This window comes from Chiloscyllium plagiosum, chromosome 15 (genome assembly GCF_004010195.1).
Source record: "Chiloscyllium plagiosum isolate BGI_BamShark_2017 chromosome 15, ASM401019v2, whole genome shotgun sequence".
Classification (NCBI taxonomy): Eukaryota; Metazoa; Chordata; class Chondrichthyes; order Orectolobiformes; family Hemiscylliidae; genus Chiloscyllium; species Chiloscyllium plagiosum.
In genome coordinates, this window is record NC_057724.1 from 51,767,946 (window position 1) to 51,785,790 (window position 17,845).

Genomic DNA, 17,845 nt, shown 5'->3' on the forward strand with positions numbered 1-17,845 from the left:
ATGGGATGGCGTTTTGACAGGGGGCAGGGTGGGGGGAGGTGTAGTCCAGGTAGCTGTGGGAGTCGGTTGGTTTGTAGTAGATGTCCGTGTTGATTCGGTCGCCTGAGGTAGAAATAGATAGGTCGAGGAAGGGGAGGGAGGAATCTGGGACTGTCCAGGTGAATTTGAGGTCGGGGTGGAAGGTGTTGGTGAAGTGGATGAACTGTTCAACCTCCTTGTGGGAGCACGAGGCAGCGCCGATACAGTCATCGATGTAGTGGAGGAAAAGGTGGGGGGTGGTGCCATTGTAGCTGCGGAAGATGGACTGTTCCACATATCCTACTAAGAGGCAGGCATAGCTGGGGCCCATGCGGGTGCCTATGGCTACTCCTTTGGTTTGGAGGAAGTGGGAGGATTGGAAAGAGAAGTTGTTCAGGGTGAGGACCAGTTCAGTCAGTCGAAGGAGGGTGTCAGTAGAAGGGTACTGGTTGGTACGGCGGGAAAGGAAGAAGTGGAGGGCTTTAAGTCCTTCGTGATGGGGGATGGAGGTGTACAGGGACTGGATGTCAATGGTGAAGATAAGGTGTTGGGGACCGGGGAAGCGAAAATCATGGAGGAGGTGGAGGGTGTAGGTGGTGTCCCGAACGTAGGTGGGGTGTTCTTGGACTAAGCGGGACTGGACCGTGTTGAGGTATGCAGAGATTAGTTCAGTGGGGCAGGAGCAGGCTGAGACAATGGGTCGCCCGGGGCAGTCAGGTTTGTGGATTTTGGGCAGGAGGTAGAAACGGGCGGTGCGGGGTTGTGGGACTATGAGGTTGGAGGCGGTGGATGGGATGCACCCAACACTATGGGCAATTTAGCATGGCCAATTCACCTGACCTGCACATCTTTGGGTTGTGGGAGGAAATCCGCAGACACAAGGAAAATATGCAAACCCCACACAACAGTTGCCTGAGGCAGGAATCGAACATAGGTCCCTGGCACTGTGAGGCAGCAGTGCTAACCACTGAGCCACCGTGCCGCCCAAATCAGCTTCTTTCAGTTAGCCAATTTCTGATCCAAACTGCTAAATCACCTTCGATCCAATGCCTCCATATTTTGTGCAATAGCCAAATGTGGGGAACCTCATTAGACGCCTTATTGAAATCCATATACACCACATCAACTGCTTTACTGTCATCCATCTGTTTGGTCACCTTCTCGAAGAACTCAATATGGTTTGTGAGGCACAAACTACCCTTCACAAAACTATGTTGACTATCCCTAATCAACTTATTCCTTTTTCGATGATTATAAATCCTATCTCTTAAAACCCTTTCCAACACTTTACCCACAACCAAAGTAAGGCTACAATTTCCAAGGTTGTCTCTACTCCCCTCCTTGAACAAGGGAACAACATTTGCTTTCCTGCAGTCTTCTGGCACTATTCCTGTAGACAATGATGGCATAAAGACCAATGCCAAAGGCTCAGCAATCTCCTCCCTGGCTTCCTAGACAATCCTGAAATAAATCCCATCCAGCCGAGGGAACACATCCATTTTTCACTTTCCAGAATTGCTAACACCTCCTCCTTATTCACCTCAATCCCATTTAGTCTAGTAGCCTGTATCTCAGTATTCTCCTCGACAACATTGTCTTTTTCTGTTGTGAATATTGATGTAAAGTATTCGTTTAGCACTTCCCCTATCTCCTCTGACTCCACGCACAACTTTCCACTACTTTGCTTGATTGGCCCTAATCTAATCATTCTTTTATCCCTGATATCCATATAGAAAGCCTTAGGGTTTTCCTTGATTTTATCTACCAATGACTTCCCATGTCCCCTCCTGACTCTTCTTAGCTCTCTCTTTAGGTCTTTCCTAGCTAACTTGTAACTCTTAAGGACCCTAACTGAGCCATCACATCTCATCCTAACATAAGCCTCCATCTTCTTGAGCTTCTGCGCTCAACAACTTCCTGCTTGGAAGTATACATACTTATAAGGGACCCGCAGTAGTCGGTCCTTGAATAAGCTCCACATTTCAACTGTGCCCATCCCTTGCAATTTCCTTCCCCATCCTATGCATACTAAATCTTGCCTAACCGCATCGTAAATGCCTTTCCCCCAGCTATAACTCTTGCCCTGCGGTATATACCTATCCCTTGTCATCACTTAAGTAAACATAACCGAATTGTGGTCACTCACCGAAGTGCTCACCTACCTCCAAATCTGACACCTGGCCGGGTTCGTTACCCAGTACCAAATCCAATGAGGCAACGTCCCTTCTTGGCTTGTCTACATACCGTGTTAGGAAATCCTCCTGCACACACTGGACAAAAACTGTACTTGAACTATCGTATTCCCAGTCAATATTTGGAAAGTTAAAGGCCCCCATAACAGCTACCCTGTCATTCTAGCTCCTATCAAGGATCATCTTTGCTATCCCATTCTCTACATATCTGGATCTATTTGGAGGCTGTAGAAAACTCCCAACCGAGTAACATTTCCTTTCCTGTTTCTAATCTCAGCCTATAATACCTACGTATAAGAGTCCTCAAACATTCTTTCTGCAACCATAATACTGACCTTGACTAACAGTACCACACCATCCCCTCTTTTACCATTTTCTCTGTTCTTACTGAAACACTTGCAATAACTATTCCAGTCCCTGCCCATGTCTCTGAAATGACCACAACATTGAAATCCCAAGTACCAACCCATTCTGCAAGTTCACCCACCTTATTCCAGATGCTCCAGGCACTGAAGTAGACACACTTCATACCAACTTCTTGCTTACCAGTATCTTTTTGTGATCTTGAAATCTTAGTTCTGACTTCACTACTCTCAATCTCCCATGAACTCGAACTACAATTTTGGTTCCCATTCCCCCTGCTGAATAAATCTAAACCCACCTGAAGAACATTAGCAAATGCCACCTCTCCTCCTCTCTCTTCCCCCCACCCCCGCCAAGGAAATGTGTACTCCTTTGGTTTAGGTGAAGACCATCCTATTTGTAGAGGTCCCACCTACCCCAGAAAAAGCCCCAATTATCTTGGAATCCAAAACCCTCCCTCCTGCACCATCCCTGTAGTCACATGTTCAACTCCTCTCTCTCCCCATTCCTCGCCTCATTAGCACGTGATACGGGCAACAAACCAGAGACAACAACTGTTTGTTCTAAACTTCCACCCTGATTTAGGGTGCTCCCCCTCCCCTCAAGGATTCTGAAAACACGATGAGAGACATCACGAATCCTGACACCTGGGAGGCAACACACCAACCGTAAGTATCTCTCGTTTCCACAGAACCTCCTATCTGTCCCCCTAACTATGGAGTCCCCAATGACTAATGCTCTGCTTGTCTTCTCCCCTTCTGAGCAACAAGTACAGATTTTGTGCCAGTGACCTGTGCCCCATTGCATACCCCTGGTAAGTAGTTCCCCCCACCAATAGTATCCAAAACAGTATACTTGTTGTTAAGGGGAATGGCCACAGGGGATCCCTGCACTGCCTGCCAGTACCCTTTCTGTCCCCTGATGGTAACCCATCTACCTTCTTTTACCTGAGATGTGATAACCTTCCTGTAACCCCTTTCAATAACCCCCTCCGCCTCCCAAATGTTCCAAAGTTCTCCAGCTCCAGCTCCCTAATGCAGTTTTCGAGGAGCTGGAGTTGTGTGCACTTCCCACAGATGCAGTTAGCAGGGACATTACTGGTGACCCTTACCTCCCACATTCTGCAGGAGGAACATTCGACTGCCCTAACCTCTATTCCCACTACTCTAAATTTCCAATGAGCCTACTGAGAAACTAAATGAATAAAGAAACCAGTCACCTTACCAGTCCAGTGCACAGAACCTTTTTTTCCATTAGGGGAGGACGACGAGTGGGAGACACTACCCAAGTAGTGTTTTGAGTAAAGCAACACCCAAATATAAAGCCTGACTTATCGAGCAGTTCCACGTCTGTTCCTGCTCAGTGTGTGCTCCGCCTGTACATGAGGTAAGTGTTTATATCTTTTAAAATTTACCTTCCTATCGGGCCTCTGGTCCTCCCTGTCACTCCTCCCATTCCAACTTCCGCCGACAAAATGAAGAATGCTGAACTCCCAAGGAAAGCTTTCATATCTTTTAAAATTTACCTTCCCGTTGGGCCTCCAGTCCTTGTTGCCGCTCCTCCCACTCCAACTGCAGCTGAAAAAATGAATGCAACAAGCTATCATCCCACACTTTCCATCAATCGCAAAGAGCAGAAAGTGGCGGATGCAATTTTTCAGGAATATATAGGCAGAATATGAACCTCTTTGCTTCAGAAAAGCCAAGTGAATGAATCACACGGAAGCTAAAAATATTCTAAATCTCAGTGCAAAATTCCTTCATTATAAAAGATGGCAATTGTAAATCCATACACGATTACCATACAATTTATCCAGAGAAGAAATTTGAAAGGAGCCTGAAAAAGCTCTGAGCTATATTGAAAAAATGTCAACTGTCACCAGTGTTCCAGTAATTATTGACAATCTAATTACTGGATATCTTCAAGAATAAATCCTTCACAGTCAATTGTCACCAGCCATTAAAATGTCAATTGACTGTGAAAATCTCAATCTGTGATAGCTTGTATGTAGATTGCAAGTAATTGTTGGAACACTCTCTCCCCTTACAGTAGAGGTTAATAGCAGTTGATTTTCCAGTCTTCAGTCATCCATGTAATCTCAGCTGGCAATAGTGGAATTGGTAGTGGAGGAAGATTATGGCTTGTAACTTTTTTTTCAACTGTGACTGGACATATTCCTGGAGATGTCTTCACATGGCTTACCTCCAGCTGCTCTACCCTGACTCCATATAACGTGTAAATCCACCTTCTAAAGACTTTCCAATGTGTCCAGTGTTTTGACTTTTGACAATTTTGGTTACCCTCGTTAAATAATTTTGTTGATATAAATTAACCTCTCATATTTTAGAGAAGATCTCTCGAGTGTGTGGTATTCTATGTCTACTATCGCAAATAAGTTAGCTGATTCAAGAGGTCTTGATTTGATATCTGTCTTGCACACACTTATCTTGTGTCAGAAGGCTTAAAACTGCATTTTGAATACCTGAGCACAAAATCTAGGCTAACATATCATCGATGCAGTAGTGAGTGCTGCAGTGCCATGCAGCTTTACGTTTCACCACTTAGTATCATTTCATTCGAATATTTCTTTTAATGGCCTGAATCCTTGAATTGCATTGGCATTTTCAGCTTAACATCTCCTGGTGTTACCTCCCACTGTTCTTTGCTTTCCTCTGGCTTTTAAAAATAATTAATATAGAATTATTGTATTTCTTTTATTGTTTGTGATGCATTGGGGGTCAGTTAGCTCAGTTTGCTGGTTTAAGATGTTGAGTGTTACGAACAACTTAGGTTCAATTAAAGTTACCATCCATGAAGGATTTCTTCTCAACCTCTCCCCTTGTCTGAGGCATGATAACCTTCAGGTTAAACCACCACCAGTTACCTCTTTCTAATGAGAGTTGGACTATGACGACTGTACATTTAGTGATGCATTTTATTTTGTAATTTATTTAATCTACAAATATGCTGTACTGCACATGCACAATTCATACTTTGTCTTCAGGCAATAAAGCAAAACTAGGGAATTTTTCAAAAACTATACAAGACACTAGTCAAAACCACAGCTGAAATATTGTGAAGATTTGGGTCCCTTATCAATGAACAATATATTGACATCAAAGACAATCCAGAGTAGGTTCACTAGGCTGATCCCAGTATGGAGGGATTGACTTATGAGAGGTTGAGTAGGTTGGATCTGTACTCAGGCAGGAGTGGGTATTGCAGATGCTGGAGATTAGAGACAAGATTAGAGTGGTGCTGGAAAAGCACAGCAAGTCAGGCAGCATCCAAGAATCAGGAAAAATCGACCTTTGGGGCAAAAGCCCTTCATCAGGGGCTTTTGCCCGAAACGTCGATTTTTCCTGGTACTTGGATGCTGCCTAATCTGCTATGCTTTTCCAGCACCACTCTAATCTTGGATCTGTACTCAGTGGAGTTTAGAAGAATGAGAGATTATCTAATTGAAACATACAAGATTCTGAGGATAATTTATTGGGTAGATGCGGCTACGTTGTCTACCCTTGTGGGATCCTAGTATCAGAGGGCATAATATCAGAATCAGGGGTCATCCATTTAAGACAGAAGGAAGACAGAATCCCTTCTCTCAAAGGATTGAGAACCTGTGGAATTCTTTACTGCCGAGAGATATTGAGGCTAGGTTGTCAAGTATATTCAAGATAGCCAGATTTTCAATCTATAAGAGAATCAAGGGTTATTTGTACAAAAAGCAGGAAACTGGAGTTGAGGATTATCAAACCACGGATGATCTCATTGAATTGTGGATTTAGAGTCATAGAGTCATACAGATGTACAGCACTGAAACAGACCCTTCAATCCAACTCATCCATGCCAACTAGATATTCTAGCTTAATTTAGTCCTATTTGCCAGCACTTGGACCATATCCTTCTAAACCTTTCCTATTTATATATCCATCCAGATGCCTTTTGAATGTTGTAATTGTATGAGCCTCCACCACCTCCTCTGTTAGCTCATTTCATACATGTGAAAACGTTGCTTCTGGGTCCCTTTTAAATTTTTCCTCACTCACGCTAAACCTATGCTCTCCAGTTCAGATCTCCTTCACCCCAGGGAAAAGACCTTGTCTATTTATCCTGTCCATGCCCCCTCATGATTTTATAAACCTCTATAAGGTCACCTCTCAGCCTCCGATGCTCTAGGGAAAACAGCTCCAGCCTATTCAGCCTCTCCCTGCAGCCCAAATCCTCCAACCCTGGCAACATCCTTGTAAATCTTTTTTGAACCTTTCCAAGTTTCACAACATCCTTCCAATAGGAGGGAGACCAGAATTGCACACAATATTCCACAAGTGGCCTAAACAATGTCCTGTACAGCTGCAACATGACCTCCCAACTCCAAACTCTATGCTCTGCTCAATAAAGGAAAGCATACCAAATTCCTTCTTCACTATCCTATCCACTTTCAAGGAACTATGAACCTGCACTCCAAGGTCTCTTTGTTCAGCAACACTCACCAGAACCTTACCATTAAGTGTATGAGTCCTGCTCTGATTTGCCTTTCCAAAATGCAACACCTCACATTTATCAAAATTAAACTCCATCTGCCACTCCTCAGCTCAATTGGCCCACTGATCAAGATCCCGTTGTAGTCTGAGGTAACCTTCGTCACTGTCTACTACACCTCCAATTTTGCAAACTTACGAACAAAACCTCCTAGGTTCATGTCCATATCATTTATATCAATGACAAAAAGCAGTGGACCCAGCACCGATCACAGGCCTCCAGTGTGAAAAGCAACCCTCTGTCTTCTACCTTCGAGCCAGTTCTGTATCCAAGTAGCTAGTTCTCCCTGTATTCCATTAGATCTAACTGTGCTAACCAATCTACCATGAAGAACCTTGTTGAATGCCTTACTGATGTCCACGTAGATCACATCCACCAGTCTGCCCTCATCAATCCTCTTTGTTAGAGTCATAGAGATGTACAGCAGGGAAACAGACCCTTTGCTCCAACTTGTCCATGCCGACCAGATATCCCAACCCAATCTAGTCCCACCTGCCAGCACCCAGCCCATATCCCTCCAAATCCTTCCTATTCATAAACCCAGCCAGATGCCTTTTCAATGTTGCAGTTGTAATTGCTTCATAAATGACTAACTCTCCATCATGAAGTCACAAGTGGGGGTATTTGCCAATGATTAGAAATGTTCAACACCATTCGTGATTACTCATATATTAAAAATATGCAGGCATGTGCTTAGAAGTGACAAGTAACGTTTGCATTATCCACATACCAGACAACGATCACCTCTAACAATACAGAATTGGACCATCATCTTCTAACATTCAATGCCATCACCATCACTGAATTTCCAACTACCAATACCCTGGGGGATTGCCATTAACCAGAACTGGACTGATCATTTAAGTTCACTACCCATTCCTGTGAAGGGCTTATGCCTGATATGTCAAGTCTCCTGTACCTCGGATGATGCCTGACGCAATCAAGTTTGTGAGACATTATTTCCCATCTGCAAAGCCATGTTGACTATTCCTAATCAGACCTTGCCTTTTCAAATGCATGTAAACCCTGTTCCTCAGGATTCCTTCCAACAACTTGCCCACCACCGATGTCAGGCTTATCAATCTATAGTTCCCTGGCTTTTCCTTACCACCTTTCTTAAATAGTGGCACCACGTTAGTCAACCTCCAGTTTTCCAGCACTTCACCTGTGACTATCCATGATACAAGTATCTCAGCAAGGGGCCCAGCAATCACTTCCCTAGCTTCCCACAGTGTTCTAGGGTCCACCTGGTCAGGTCCTGGGGATTTATCCACTTTTATGCATTTTAAACAAACAGCAGCACCTCCTCTTAATATGAACATTTTTCAATATGTCACCATCTATATCCCCACATTCTGTATCTTCCATACTCTTCTCTACATGCAGAATACTCATTTAGTATCTCCCCCATCTCCTACGGTTCCACACACAGGCTGCCTAGCTGATCTTTGAGGGGCCCTATTCTCTACCTAGTTATCCTTTTGTCATTAATATATTCATAAAATCATTTTGGATTCTCATTAACTCTACTTGCCAAAGCTATCTCATGTCCCCTTTTTGCCTGTCTGATTTCCCTCTTAAGTTTAGTTAAGAGGGTTAAATGGCCTACTTCCGCTCCACCATCTTATGATCTGAATGTTCATTGAAACCAATGTTCCCTCAAATTACTTTGTCACTGTGTAGACCTCTGAAGCTCATGCCTGGCAGTGGCTTCCAGAAGCAGAAGTAATTGAGCGGCTCGCTGATTGATGCGTGTGGAGTTTCTGAGCAGTGGCAATGTAGCTGAAAGGGTACATTGGTTGGAACCTAGCTCTGACTTTACATTGATTCCTATTGGAACTTGTGATTCAATTATTTTCAGGAAGACAATCACAATTTTAAGCAAGGGCTCTTGTTGCTATCATCCTGTAACACTATTTCAAAGAATGTGAGTTCCTACCATCTTCTAATATTCATGCACCAATCGAGGTTAAAAAAAAATCTGGTCCTCAAACTTATTACTGCTTGAGACCTCATTGTTTGAAATCTGGATTTTTTTTTGCCTACATTGCTGCAATGACTACATCTTAAAAAGTATTTTAATGATTATGATAGGCTTGGGTACCTTGGAAATCCTTAAAAACATAATGTATATATTCTCAAAAATCACTCAGCACAATGTGTATATATATATATATATATATATATATATAAACTCTTAATGTACAAATAGAAGAAACTGCTTTAACAGAAAAAAAATCTTCTTTCAGATATATTAACCTCAATTTACTTTGGTTTTGTTTTTGGTAGTCAACCAGGAGCACATCTTATGCTTCATTTTTTTTCTTGGTCCTTTTTGTCTTAGAAGACCAAACCTTTGGTCATTTCAGTCTCCACTCCCTTTCACTTTGGATGGACTTCGATTTTCCTACTCCTCAAATGCTGCCTGACCTGCTGTGCTTTTCCAGCAACACACGCTTAACTCTGATCTCCAGCATCTGCTCTCATTCTATCCACCTATTGCACAAAACCCTATCACATTAGGTATGGCAGCATCTGTGGAAAGAAGCAAGAGTTAAGATTTTGAGTCCACTTGGACTCTAGGATCTTTCTCTCCCACCACAAATGTTGCCATAACTGTTGAGTTTCTCCAACAATCTTTGTTTAAAGTGCAACATTTTGCTTTTTATTTGAGTCCCTTTACAAGAATGCTGAATATTTCTAGCACACGTGTAGTTTATTTCAAATATTAATCTGGTTGAATTTATGCTGTGTGTCAACCACTGTTCTGAAATAAAACTATCTCTGACCGGAATCATTTCAGTATTTCATGGTAGAACTGAGTATTTCCAGCATTTTTGTTTATAGGAACAGGTGATAGCTTGGCTACATCAGTCTTTGGAATCAAACTTATCAGATTTTGAAGATAAAGTGGAGTTACTAACATTCCTCGTTACAGCTTCAATCCGTTTCAACAAAGGGCAATTTTCTAAATATGGTGTTAATGTTGGACTGGGGTGAACAGTCAAAAGTCACACGACACCAAGTTATAGTCCAACAAGTTTATTTGAAATCACAAGCTTTTGGAGTGCTGCTCCTTCGTCAGTTAAGTCTGTTGGACTATAACCTTGATTTGGAGATGCTGGTAATGGACTGGGGTGTACAAAGTTAAAAATCACACAACAGGTTATAGTCCAACAGGTTTAATTGGAAGCACACTAGTTTTCAGAGCGCCGCTCCTTCATCAGGTGATTGTGGAGGGCACCACTGGGACATATAACTTGGTGTTGTATGTGACTTCTGACATTTCCTAATGATGAAAGGGAACTATTTATATTCCAATTAAGTTAAAAATCACACAACACCAGGTTAAAGTCCAACAGGTTTAACTGGAAGCACACTAGCTTTCGGAGTGTCACTCCTTCATCAGGTGGTAGTGGAGGGCTCAATCCTAACACAGAATTTACAGCAAAAATTAAACAAATTTCAGGTAAAGAAGAAACTGCTGTCACTTCAATGCCACTTTTCATCGTAAAGTTAGTAATGGTGATAGGGTTTTGTGCAATAGGCGGGTAGGATGAGAGCAAAGGAAACAGGGCTGGAGATCAGAGTTAAGAAAAGCACAGCTGGTCAGGCAGCATTGGAGGAGCAGGAAAATTTACACTAAATTTTTGCTATAAATTCTATGTTAGGATTGAGCCCTCCACTACCACCTGATGAAGGAGTGTTGCTCCGAAAGCTAGTGTGCTTCCAATTAAACCTGTTGGACTTTAACCTGGTGTTGTGTGATTTTTAACTTTGTACACCCCAGTCCAACACCGGCATCTCCAAATTATTCCAATTAAGACTTCGATGGTATTTCGAAACCTTTAAAAATGCCCTCGTTTGTTTAGGTCAAAAAGACGACGTCATTTCCTCAGTTACCTGCTACTGTTTCCTGAGTTCCCGCGAAGTGACTAAAATGGCCGCCCGATCACCAACAGACCACGGGCACTTTGAACTGAGCCGCGCCCGCCCACAACCAGACTGACATCGTAACGGACCAATCGTCCCACGACTCCCACGCGGTGTCCATCTTCATTGGTTAGCGATGTCCCAAGGTGATCCAATAAGAGGAGCTGTTCGGGCGCGGGAATTTGTGGGCGGGAGGTCTCGTTTCTCGCTCGCCGTTCGTTCCGCCTCTGGATTGTCGTCCATTTTGTCCTCACGCTCAGCGTGGGGAATGATGAATCCGGTGTTCGCTACTGAGATTTACGTCGCCGCCTGCCGATGTGCGATGCTGCTGTCGGCGAGCAGCGGTTTCGAGGTGGAGCGGGTGCGGGCGGACCTGTGTCGGCTGCTTCCCTACCTACGCCAGTCGCTTTCCTGCGCCGTGTGTGGTAAGCGGAGAGGCCGCGGGGATGCCCAGTCACACCGCGGTGCGAACTTCTCAGTTCGACGGCTTAGCCCAGTGACAGATAACCAGCAAAACTACCTGGTAGTAAATAAGCCAGGGAGGATGGCCTGGTGCTTCTCAGTTGGGAGGTTCTAAGTATTTATAATGCATGAACCGTCAGCACCGCTCTTCCACAATAATAAGTTCACATACCACATGCCTCTCCATCCAACCCATTTAAAATATTTTGCTCAGTGGTGCATGAAGGAGAATCTGTGGAGGTAAGGAAAGAACATCATTCATTGCCCCCCTCCCCCCAAAAACAAAACATTGGATGAAAGATAAAATAGTATTCAAGATAAAATATTAAAACTACAAAGAAAACACGAACAAAGTAGCTAACCAGCTCCTTTATTGTTGGGATGTTAATGTGCAATCCCTTTTGTTTTGTACATGTTTTCTTACACCGGCCTGAATAGAATGGCTTAATCATCTCACACACAATACAATTTAAGAAAAAAATCAATACTTCTTTTAATCTGTTCTGGGATCAGTAAGCTAATCCATTCCAAAACTGTACTGCTTGCGATCTGCTTCAGAGTTGTGACTATGAACAGCTGAAGCATTTTGCCCTTGTTGAATGGTAAGACTGACAATTTTTTAACAATTACTTTTGTGAGCATAGAAAAAGTTAGATTTCACAACTAGCAAGCTAATTCATTTTGAACAATGCCAGTTTCCTGTGCTGACTGATTTGGAAAGGAGCATGAATATATCATTGAAGGGTTCTTCTGAGCTCATGCAAATATTGGCTATTCAAATGAAAACAAAATACTGCAGCTACTTGAAATCTGAAACAAGCACAGAAAATGCAGGAGAAACAGTAGGTCTGGCAAATTTCCAGCATCGCAGTACTTAGCTATAGTCCAATTTCATTTATTACCACTTCTCTTCCAGGTATGCTTACTTTGAAGAAGTTCTGCCCCCTTTTGGGAATTTCCATTTTAATTCTTTGGTTTGTTCACTTTCATTTATTCTATCCTCTCTTAGTGTTTGTCAAAGCTTGATTTTATAGTCACATCTCCCCAAGTCCAGATGTGATCTATCCCAGGCTACTGAGAGGAGAGAGGAAGTAGCTGAGGCCTTAACAGATATATTTGCAGCATCCTTGAACACTGGTGAGGTCTCAGGGAACTGGGGAATTGCTAATGTTGTCCCCGTGTTTAAACAGGATAGCAGGGATAATCCAGGTAATTAGACCATTGACCTGATGTCAGTGGTGGGGAAGCTGGTAGAGAAGATACTGAGGGATAGGATCTATTTACATTTGAAAGAAAAAGGGCTTATCAATCGTAAGCAACATGGTTTTGTGCAGGGAAGGTCATGTCTTACCAACTTAATAGAATTTGACATCGATCAGCATCAGCTCAGACTATGATAAAGTAGTCTTAGTCCACCGTTCCATTTCAATCTTTGTATCAGATGATGCTTTAACAAGAAAGTTTCTCTTATTTTCAGGTGTTAAGGAATGCAAGCTCTGACAGTTCAAGTGTACCGATGCCCCTCTAGGCCCTTCTTGACCTCCCCTTCCTTCCGACTCCATCCTTCTATCCAATGTCTTGCCATGCATTCACTTTATCCTCTGACCTTCTGTCTCTGCTGTTGAATAAATCTGGGCTCAGCAAAGGATTTGCTTCACATCCACACCTCAGTGAATTTCGGGTATGCATTCTGCTGTTGCTTTTGCCTCCGTACCTGCTTATGGAGTCAGAGATGTACAGCATGGAAACAGACCCTTCGGTCCAAGCCGCCCATGCCGACCAGATATCCCAACCTAATCTAGTCCCACCTGCCAGCAACCGGCCCATATCCCTCCAAACCCTTCCTATTCATATACCCATCCAAATGTCCTTTAAATGTTGCAATTGTACCAGCCTCCACCATTTCCTCTGGCATCTCATTCCATACACGTACCATCCTTTGAGCAGGAGATCTCTCCCTGACAAACAGACCCTTCCATCCATCTCCAAAGCTGACCTCCACTTGAATCCTTCACTCTGGCCTCTTACCTACACTTGATCTTTTTATCAAGTCCTGCCGACGTGAAATTGGCCATCTTGATTTTTCTGCTCCCCTCACCCACGCTAACCTGTTTTTCTCTCTCTCAATTTGCTATACTCCATTCTGTAAAGCTGACTTTATTATCAAACTTGCCAATGAGGGTGGTGCCATTGTCAAGTGACTTCTATCTTGCAGAGACTGAATGCCGACTCTCAGACACATCCTTTTGAATATGCTGGATCCTGACTCTGCAACTGAACATCAAGTTGTTATTTCCAGGACTGACACAGATTTCATCTACCATGCTCCTCAGTTTCCCACTCATTGACCCATAACCATGCACAGCTACTTCCACCTCCTTCCTAAAATCCACAAACAGTACTGCCTGATAGACCTGACCCTAACCCATCAGTTAGCCTAAAGTTATCTTTTTCTATCTTGACTCAATTTATTCTCCCCTTGTTCATTCTGTCACGACTTGTGTTCATGATTCTTCTGTTGGCAGTCCCTTTGTCTTTTGCACTGAGCCTCTGTACCATTTGTTTCCTTTGTTCCTGTGTATCTGTCAAAAATATAAAGACCAACATTTTCGAACCACTTCAGGTTCTGAAGAAGAGTCATTTTGGACTCAATGTTAACTCTGTCTCTCAATGGATTCTGCCAGGCTTACTGAGTTTTTGTAACATTTTCTGATACTGTTAAATTCTTGTCCTAAGCAGAATTAGTTTGGTGACTTCGGAAATTATTGCAAATGTCAGTGCCCACAGGATCCAAGATAAAAGTGCAGACCTTGTAATGCGTATTTTTTTAATGAAAAAGAATCAATACCTTTGTCTGTCTTGAAATTGCCATAAAAGAAAAAATATTTGAATTGCATCTCTAACAAAATTTGAATTTTCTAAGGCATTTTGCAAGAACAATGTGTTATGATTCTAGCTGATGTTATTACTAGTCAAGTCAGATCCCAGACTAAAATCTGGCTTGATAGTTTTTGTTTGGTTTTTAATAAGTTTGTCTTTCACTGAAACACAAATATGCAATATTGCAGATTCAGGTTTAACAATAAAACATGATGTGGAGGTGCTGGTGTTGGACCTGGTGGACGAAGTCAGAAATCACACGATACCAGGTTATAGTCCCACAGATTTACTTGAAACCACAAGCTTTTGGAGTGTAGTCCCTTCGTCAGGTGAAGTGATGAAGGGACTACGCTCTAAAATCTTGTGATTTCAAATAATCTGACTTTAAAATAAAACAAGTTTATTATGCAAAAGCAACAAATGCAAAATAGACTAAACCTAATTATTTACATATAACTCATTTAAATATTTCAAAACGGAGTAAAATACAGTCCTAATAATCCCAAAACACTCTACAGTGTTCAGCCTAGAGAGAATTCCCTTCTCTTTCACATTTATCAGGTTTAGTTTAACTGTGGCTTCAGTTTGCTGCTTTGAGAATCTTATAACCAATTCTTTGAACTTTCATACAACTGAACTTTGACTTTCTCAGTTTTAAATAACTCCTTAAGGTTTGTAACCAAAAACTTTGTTATGGAACTTGTTACACTGAATAACCTATTTCATCACAGTCCTAAACTTTCTTCACTGCAAGTATTTTACACATCCAGCTTCAGCCAAGACTTCTGCAAGCTGCCCAAACTGAAACTAAAAAGCTTTTGTTTCAACCTATAGTTTTCCCATAGTCAAAAGAAAAAAAAAACTCCACACCCTAAACTGCATACCAAATGAATGACTGTTTGCTTGCTGGTTTAAAAAACCTCCCAACATAAACGATTTCTCACTGGCCTCCCTGAACTATCTCTGAGACTGTTTCTAAAAAATAAATGACTATTGCTACAGTGCATCTGCAACTTAATCATCAAACACTTCACACACATAGAAAACTCCTATATCGGTGGTTGAAAATTCAGAAAAAAAATTTTAAATTTCACTCATGGAATATAGGTGTTGCTGACTGGACCAGCATTTGTTATCTGTCCCTCGTGGCCTTTCAAATATGGTAGTGAGCTGTCATCTTGAAGCACTGCAGTACATGTCCTGTAGGTAGACCCTTAATTCCAGGATTTTGATCCAGCTGCACTGAAGGAACACTAGTATATTTTCAAGTTATGATAGTAAGTGGCTTGAAGGGGAACATGCAGACAGTGGTGTTCCCATGTATCAGTTGCCTTTGCCCTCTGAGATGGAAGTGGTCATTGGTTTGGAAGTGCTGTCCAAGGAGCCTCAGAAGATCTGTGCCTTGTCCATGGTGGACAGGCTTTGAGGAATCAGCATTTGTGGGAGTTAGTTGCTGCAGAATTCCTAGACTCTGACCTGTTCTTATAGCCACTAGTCACTATTTATACGGTTTGTCCAGTTCAGTTTCTTTTTTCTCCTTTTTTTTTTAACTTGCTTACCTTGTCCTGAGCTTAAATAGCAGCAGTGAGAGTGAACCGAGTCTGCAGTTCTCAAGTGATCTTGAGCCAGGCCAAGGCAGACTTTGAGCAGCCTCAGGGAGCAGACTGTAACTGGCCCAGTGTGGAGGATAGTGAGCCCCTAAATATTTTTCCTAAGCGAGCACGGGACCTGGAATTGGGGGCTACTACATCGGCAGAGGTAACATTGACGAGGTAGGTCCAGTGGCAGAAAATGGCACCTGAGGATCAGCAACTTCATTGTTGGTTGGGTCCAGCACTGATGGCATTGAAGCAGTGGCGGAAGAGCATCACTGCAACTTCGATGAGGTAGGACCAGTGGCAAGAGAAGCGAGTCTGATGTTGGTCTGATGAGACTATGGTGAAGGCATATCGGGGCAATGGCAAAGATGGCACCTGAGGATCGTTGACTTCAATGTTGGTTGGGTCCAGCACTGATGGCAGCGAAGCGGTGGTGGAGGGTTGGCAGTGAAAGCATCGTTGACAGTGATGAGTTGGTTCAAGACTGATGCACTCTCTAAGCTTTTCACTGTATTTTATGATATTCTTAATATAAAATGCAAGTGACAAAATCAAAATTTAAAAAAATGTACAGGAACACCACCTGTACCATATCTTCACTGTCAGTGGGTCAAAATACTTGAACTCAATGCTGTGAGTGAACCTAGTTGAAAAGTGTGGTGCTGGAAAAGCGCAGCAGGCCAGGCAGCATCCGATGAGCAGGAGAATCGACATTTCGGGCATAAGCCCTTCTTCAGGAATGAGGCTGGTGCTGGCGATTGTGGAGGCAGTTATCTGGGCGGCGATCGCGGAGGCTGCATGGTCGGTGGTGGTTGTTCGAGTTAAAGTGATCAGCCACGGGGCGGTTGGGTTGGTTGGTGCAGGTGTCCCAGAGGTGTTCCCTGAAACGTTCCGCAAGTAGGTGGCCTGTCTTCCCAGTGTAGAGGAGACCGCAGCAGATACAGTAAATGATGTGTGTGGAAGAGTAAACGAATTTGCGACGGATATCGAAGGATCCATTGGGGCCTTGGAGGGAGGTGAGGGGAGAGGTGTGGGCGCAAATTTTTCATTTCTTGCGGTTGCAGGGGAAGGTGCTGGGAGTGGAGTTTGGGTTGGTGGGGGGTGTGGACCTGACGAGGGAGTTGTGGAGGGAGTGGTTTCTCCGGAACGCTGATCGTGGTGGGGAGGGAAGTATATCCCTGGTGGTGGGGTCTGTTTGGAGGTGACGGAAATGACGAAGGATGATATGAGGTATCCGGAGCTTGGTGGGATGGAAAGTGAGGACCAGTGGGGTTCTGTCCTGGTGGTGATTGGAGGGGCGGAGGTGCGGGAAGTGGAGGAGATGCGGTGGAGAGTATTGCAGTCTTTGAAGGAGGCCATTTGGGCTGTTCGGTAATGGAATTGGTCCTCCTGGGAGCAGATGCGGCGGAGGCGAAGGAATTGGGAATATGGGATGGCGTTTTTACAGGGGGCAGAGTGGGAGGAGGTGTAATCTAGGTAGCTGTGGGAGTCAATCGGTTTGTAGTAAATGTGTTGAGTCGGTCGCCCGAGGTAGAAATGGAGAGGTCTAGGAAGGGCAGGGAGAAGTCTGAGACGGTCCAGGTAAATTTGAGGTCGGGGTGGAAAGTATTAGTAAAGTGGATGAACTGTTCAACCTCCTCGTGGGAGCACGAGGTAGTGCCAATACAATCATCGATATAGCGGAGGAAAAGGTGGGGGGTGGTGCCAGTGTAGCTGCGGAAGATGGACTGTTCCACATATCCGATGAAGAGGCAGGCATAGCTGGGGCCCATGCGGGTGCCCATGGCTACTCCTTTGGTTTGGAGGAAGTGGGAGGATTGGAAGGAGAAGTTAAGAGTGAGGACCAGTTCAGTCAGT

The 17,845-nt window shown here is 43.5% G+C and overlaps 1 protein-coding gene and 1 long non-coding RNA gene across 4 annotated transcripts in view; one reads left to right on the top strand and one right to left on the bottom strand.

Annotated features, from left to right (window-relative positions):
- The window catches only part of LOC122557315, a 37,687-nt gene extending 26,586 nt beyond the window's left edge, over positions 1-11,101 (bottom strand). The window contains exons 1-2 of the long non-coding RNA XR_006313796.1: positions 11,019-11,101; positions 4,099-4,150 (exon numbers count right to left, since the gene is read on the bottom strand). This is a non-coding gene — a long non-coding RNA (uncharacterized LOC122557315). The remainder of the gene's footprint in view (positions 1-4,098; positions 4,151-11,018) is intronic.
- A 34-nt stretch (positions 11,102-11,135) lies between these two features.
- Positions 11,136-17,845, top strand: part of LOC122557313 (E3 ubiquitin-protein ligase MSL2-like) — a 21,983-nt gene continuing 15,273 nt past the window's right edge. The window contains exon 1 of one of the 3 annotated variants that reach the window (XM_043704892.1): positions 11,136-11,194. In XM_043704892.1, the coding sequence (XP_043560827.1) occupies positions 11,185-11,194 (10 nt within the window). In that variant the 5' untranslated portion in view covers positions 11,136-11,184. The other 2 variants (XM_043704891.1, XR_006313795.1) reach the window with 2 other exon arrangements.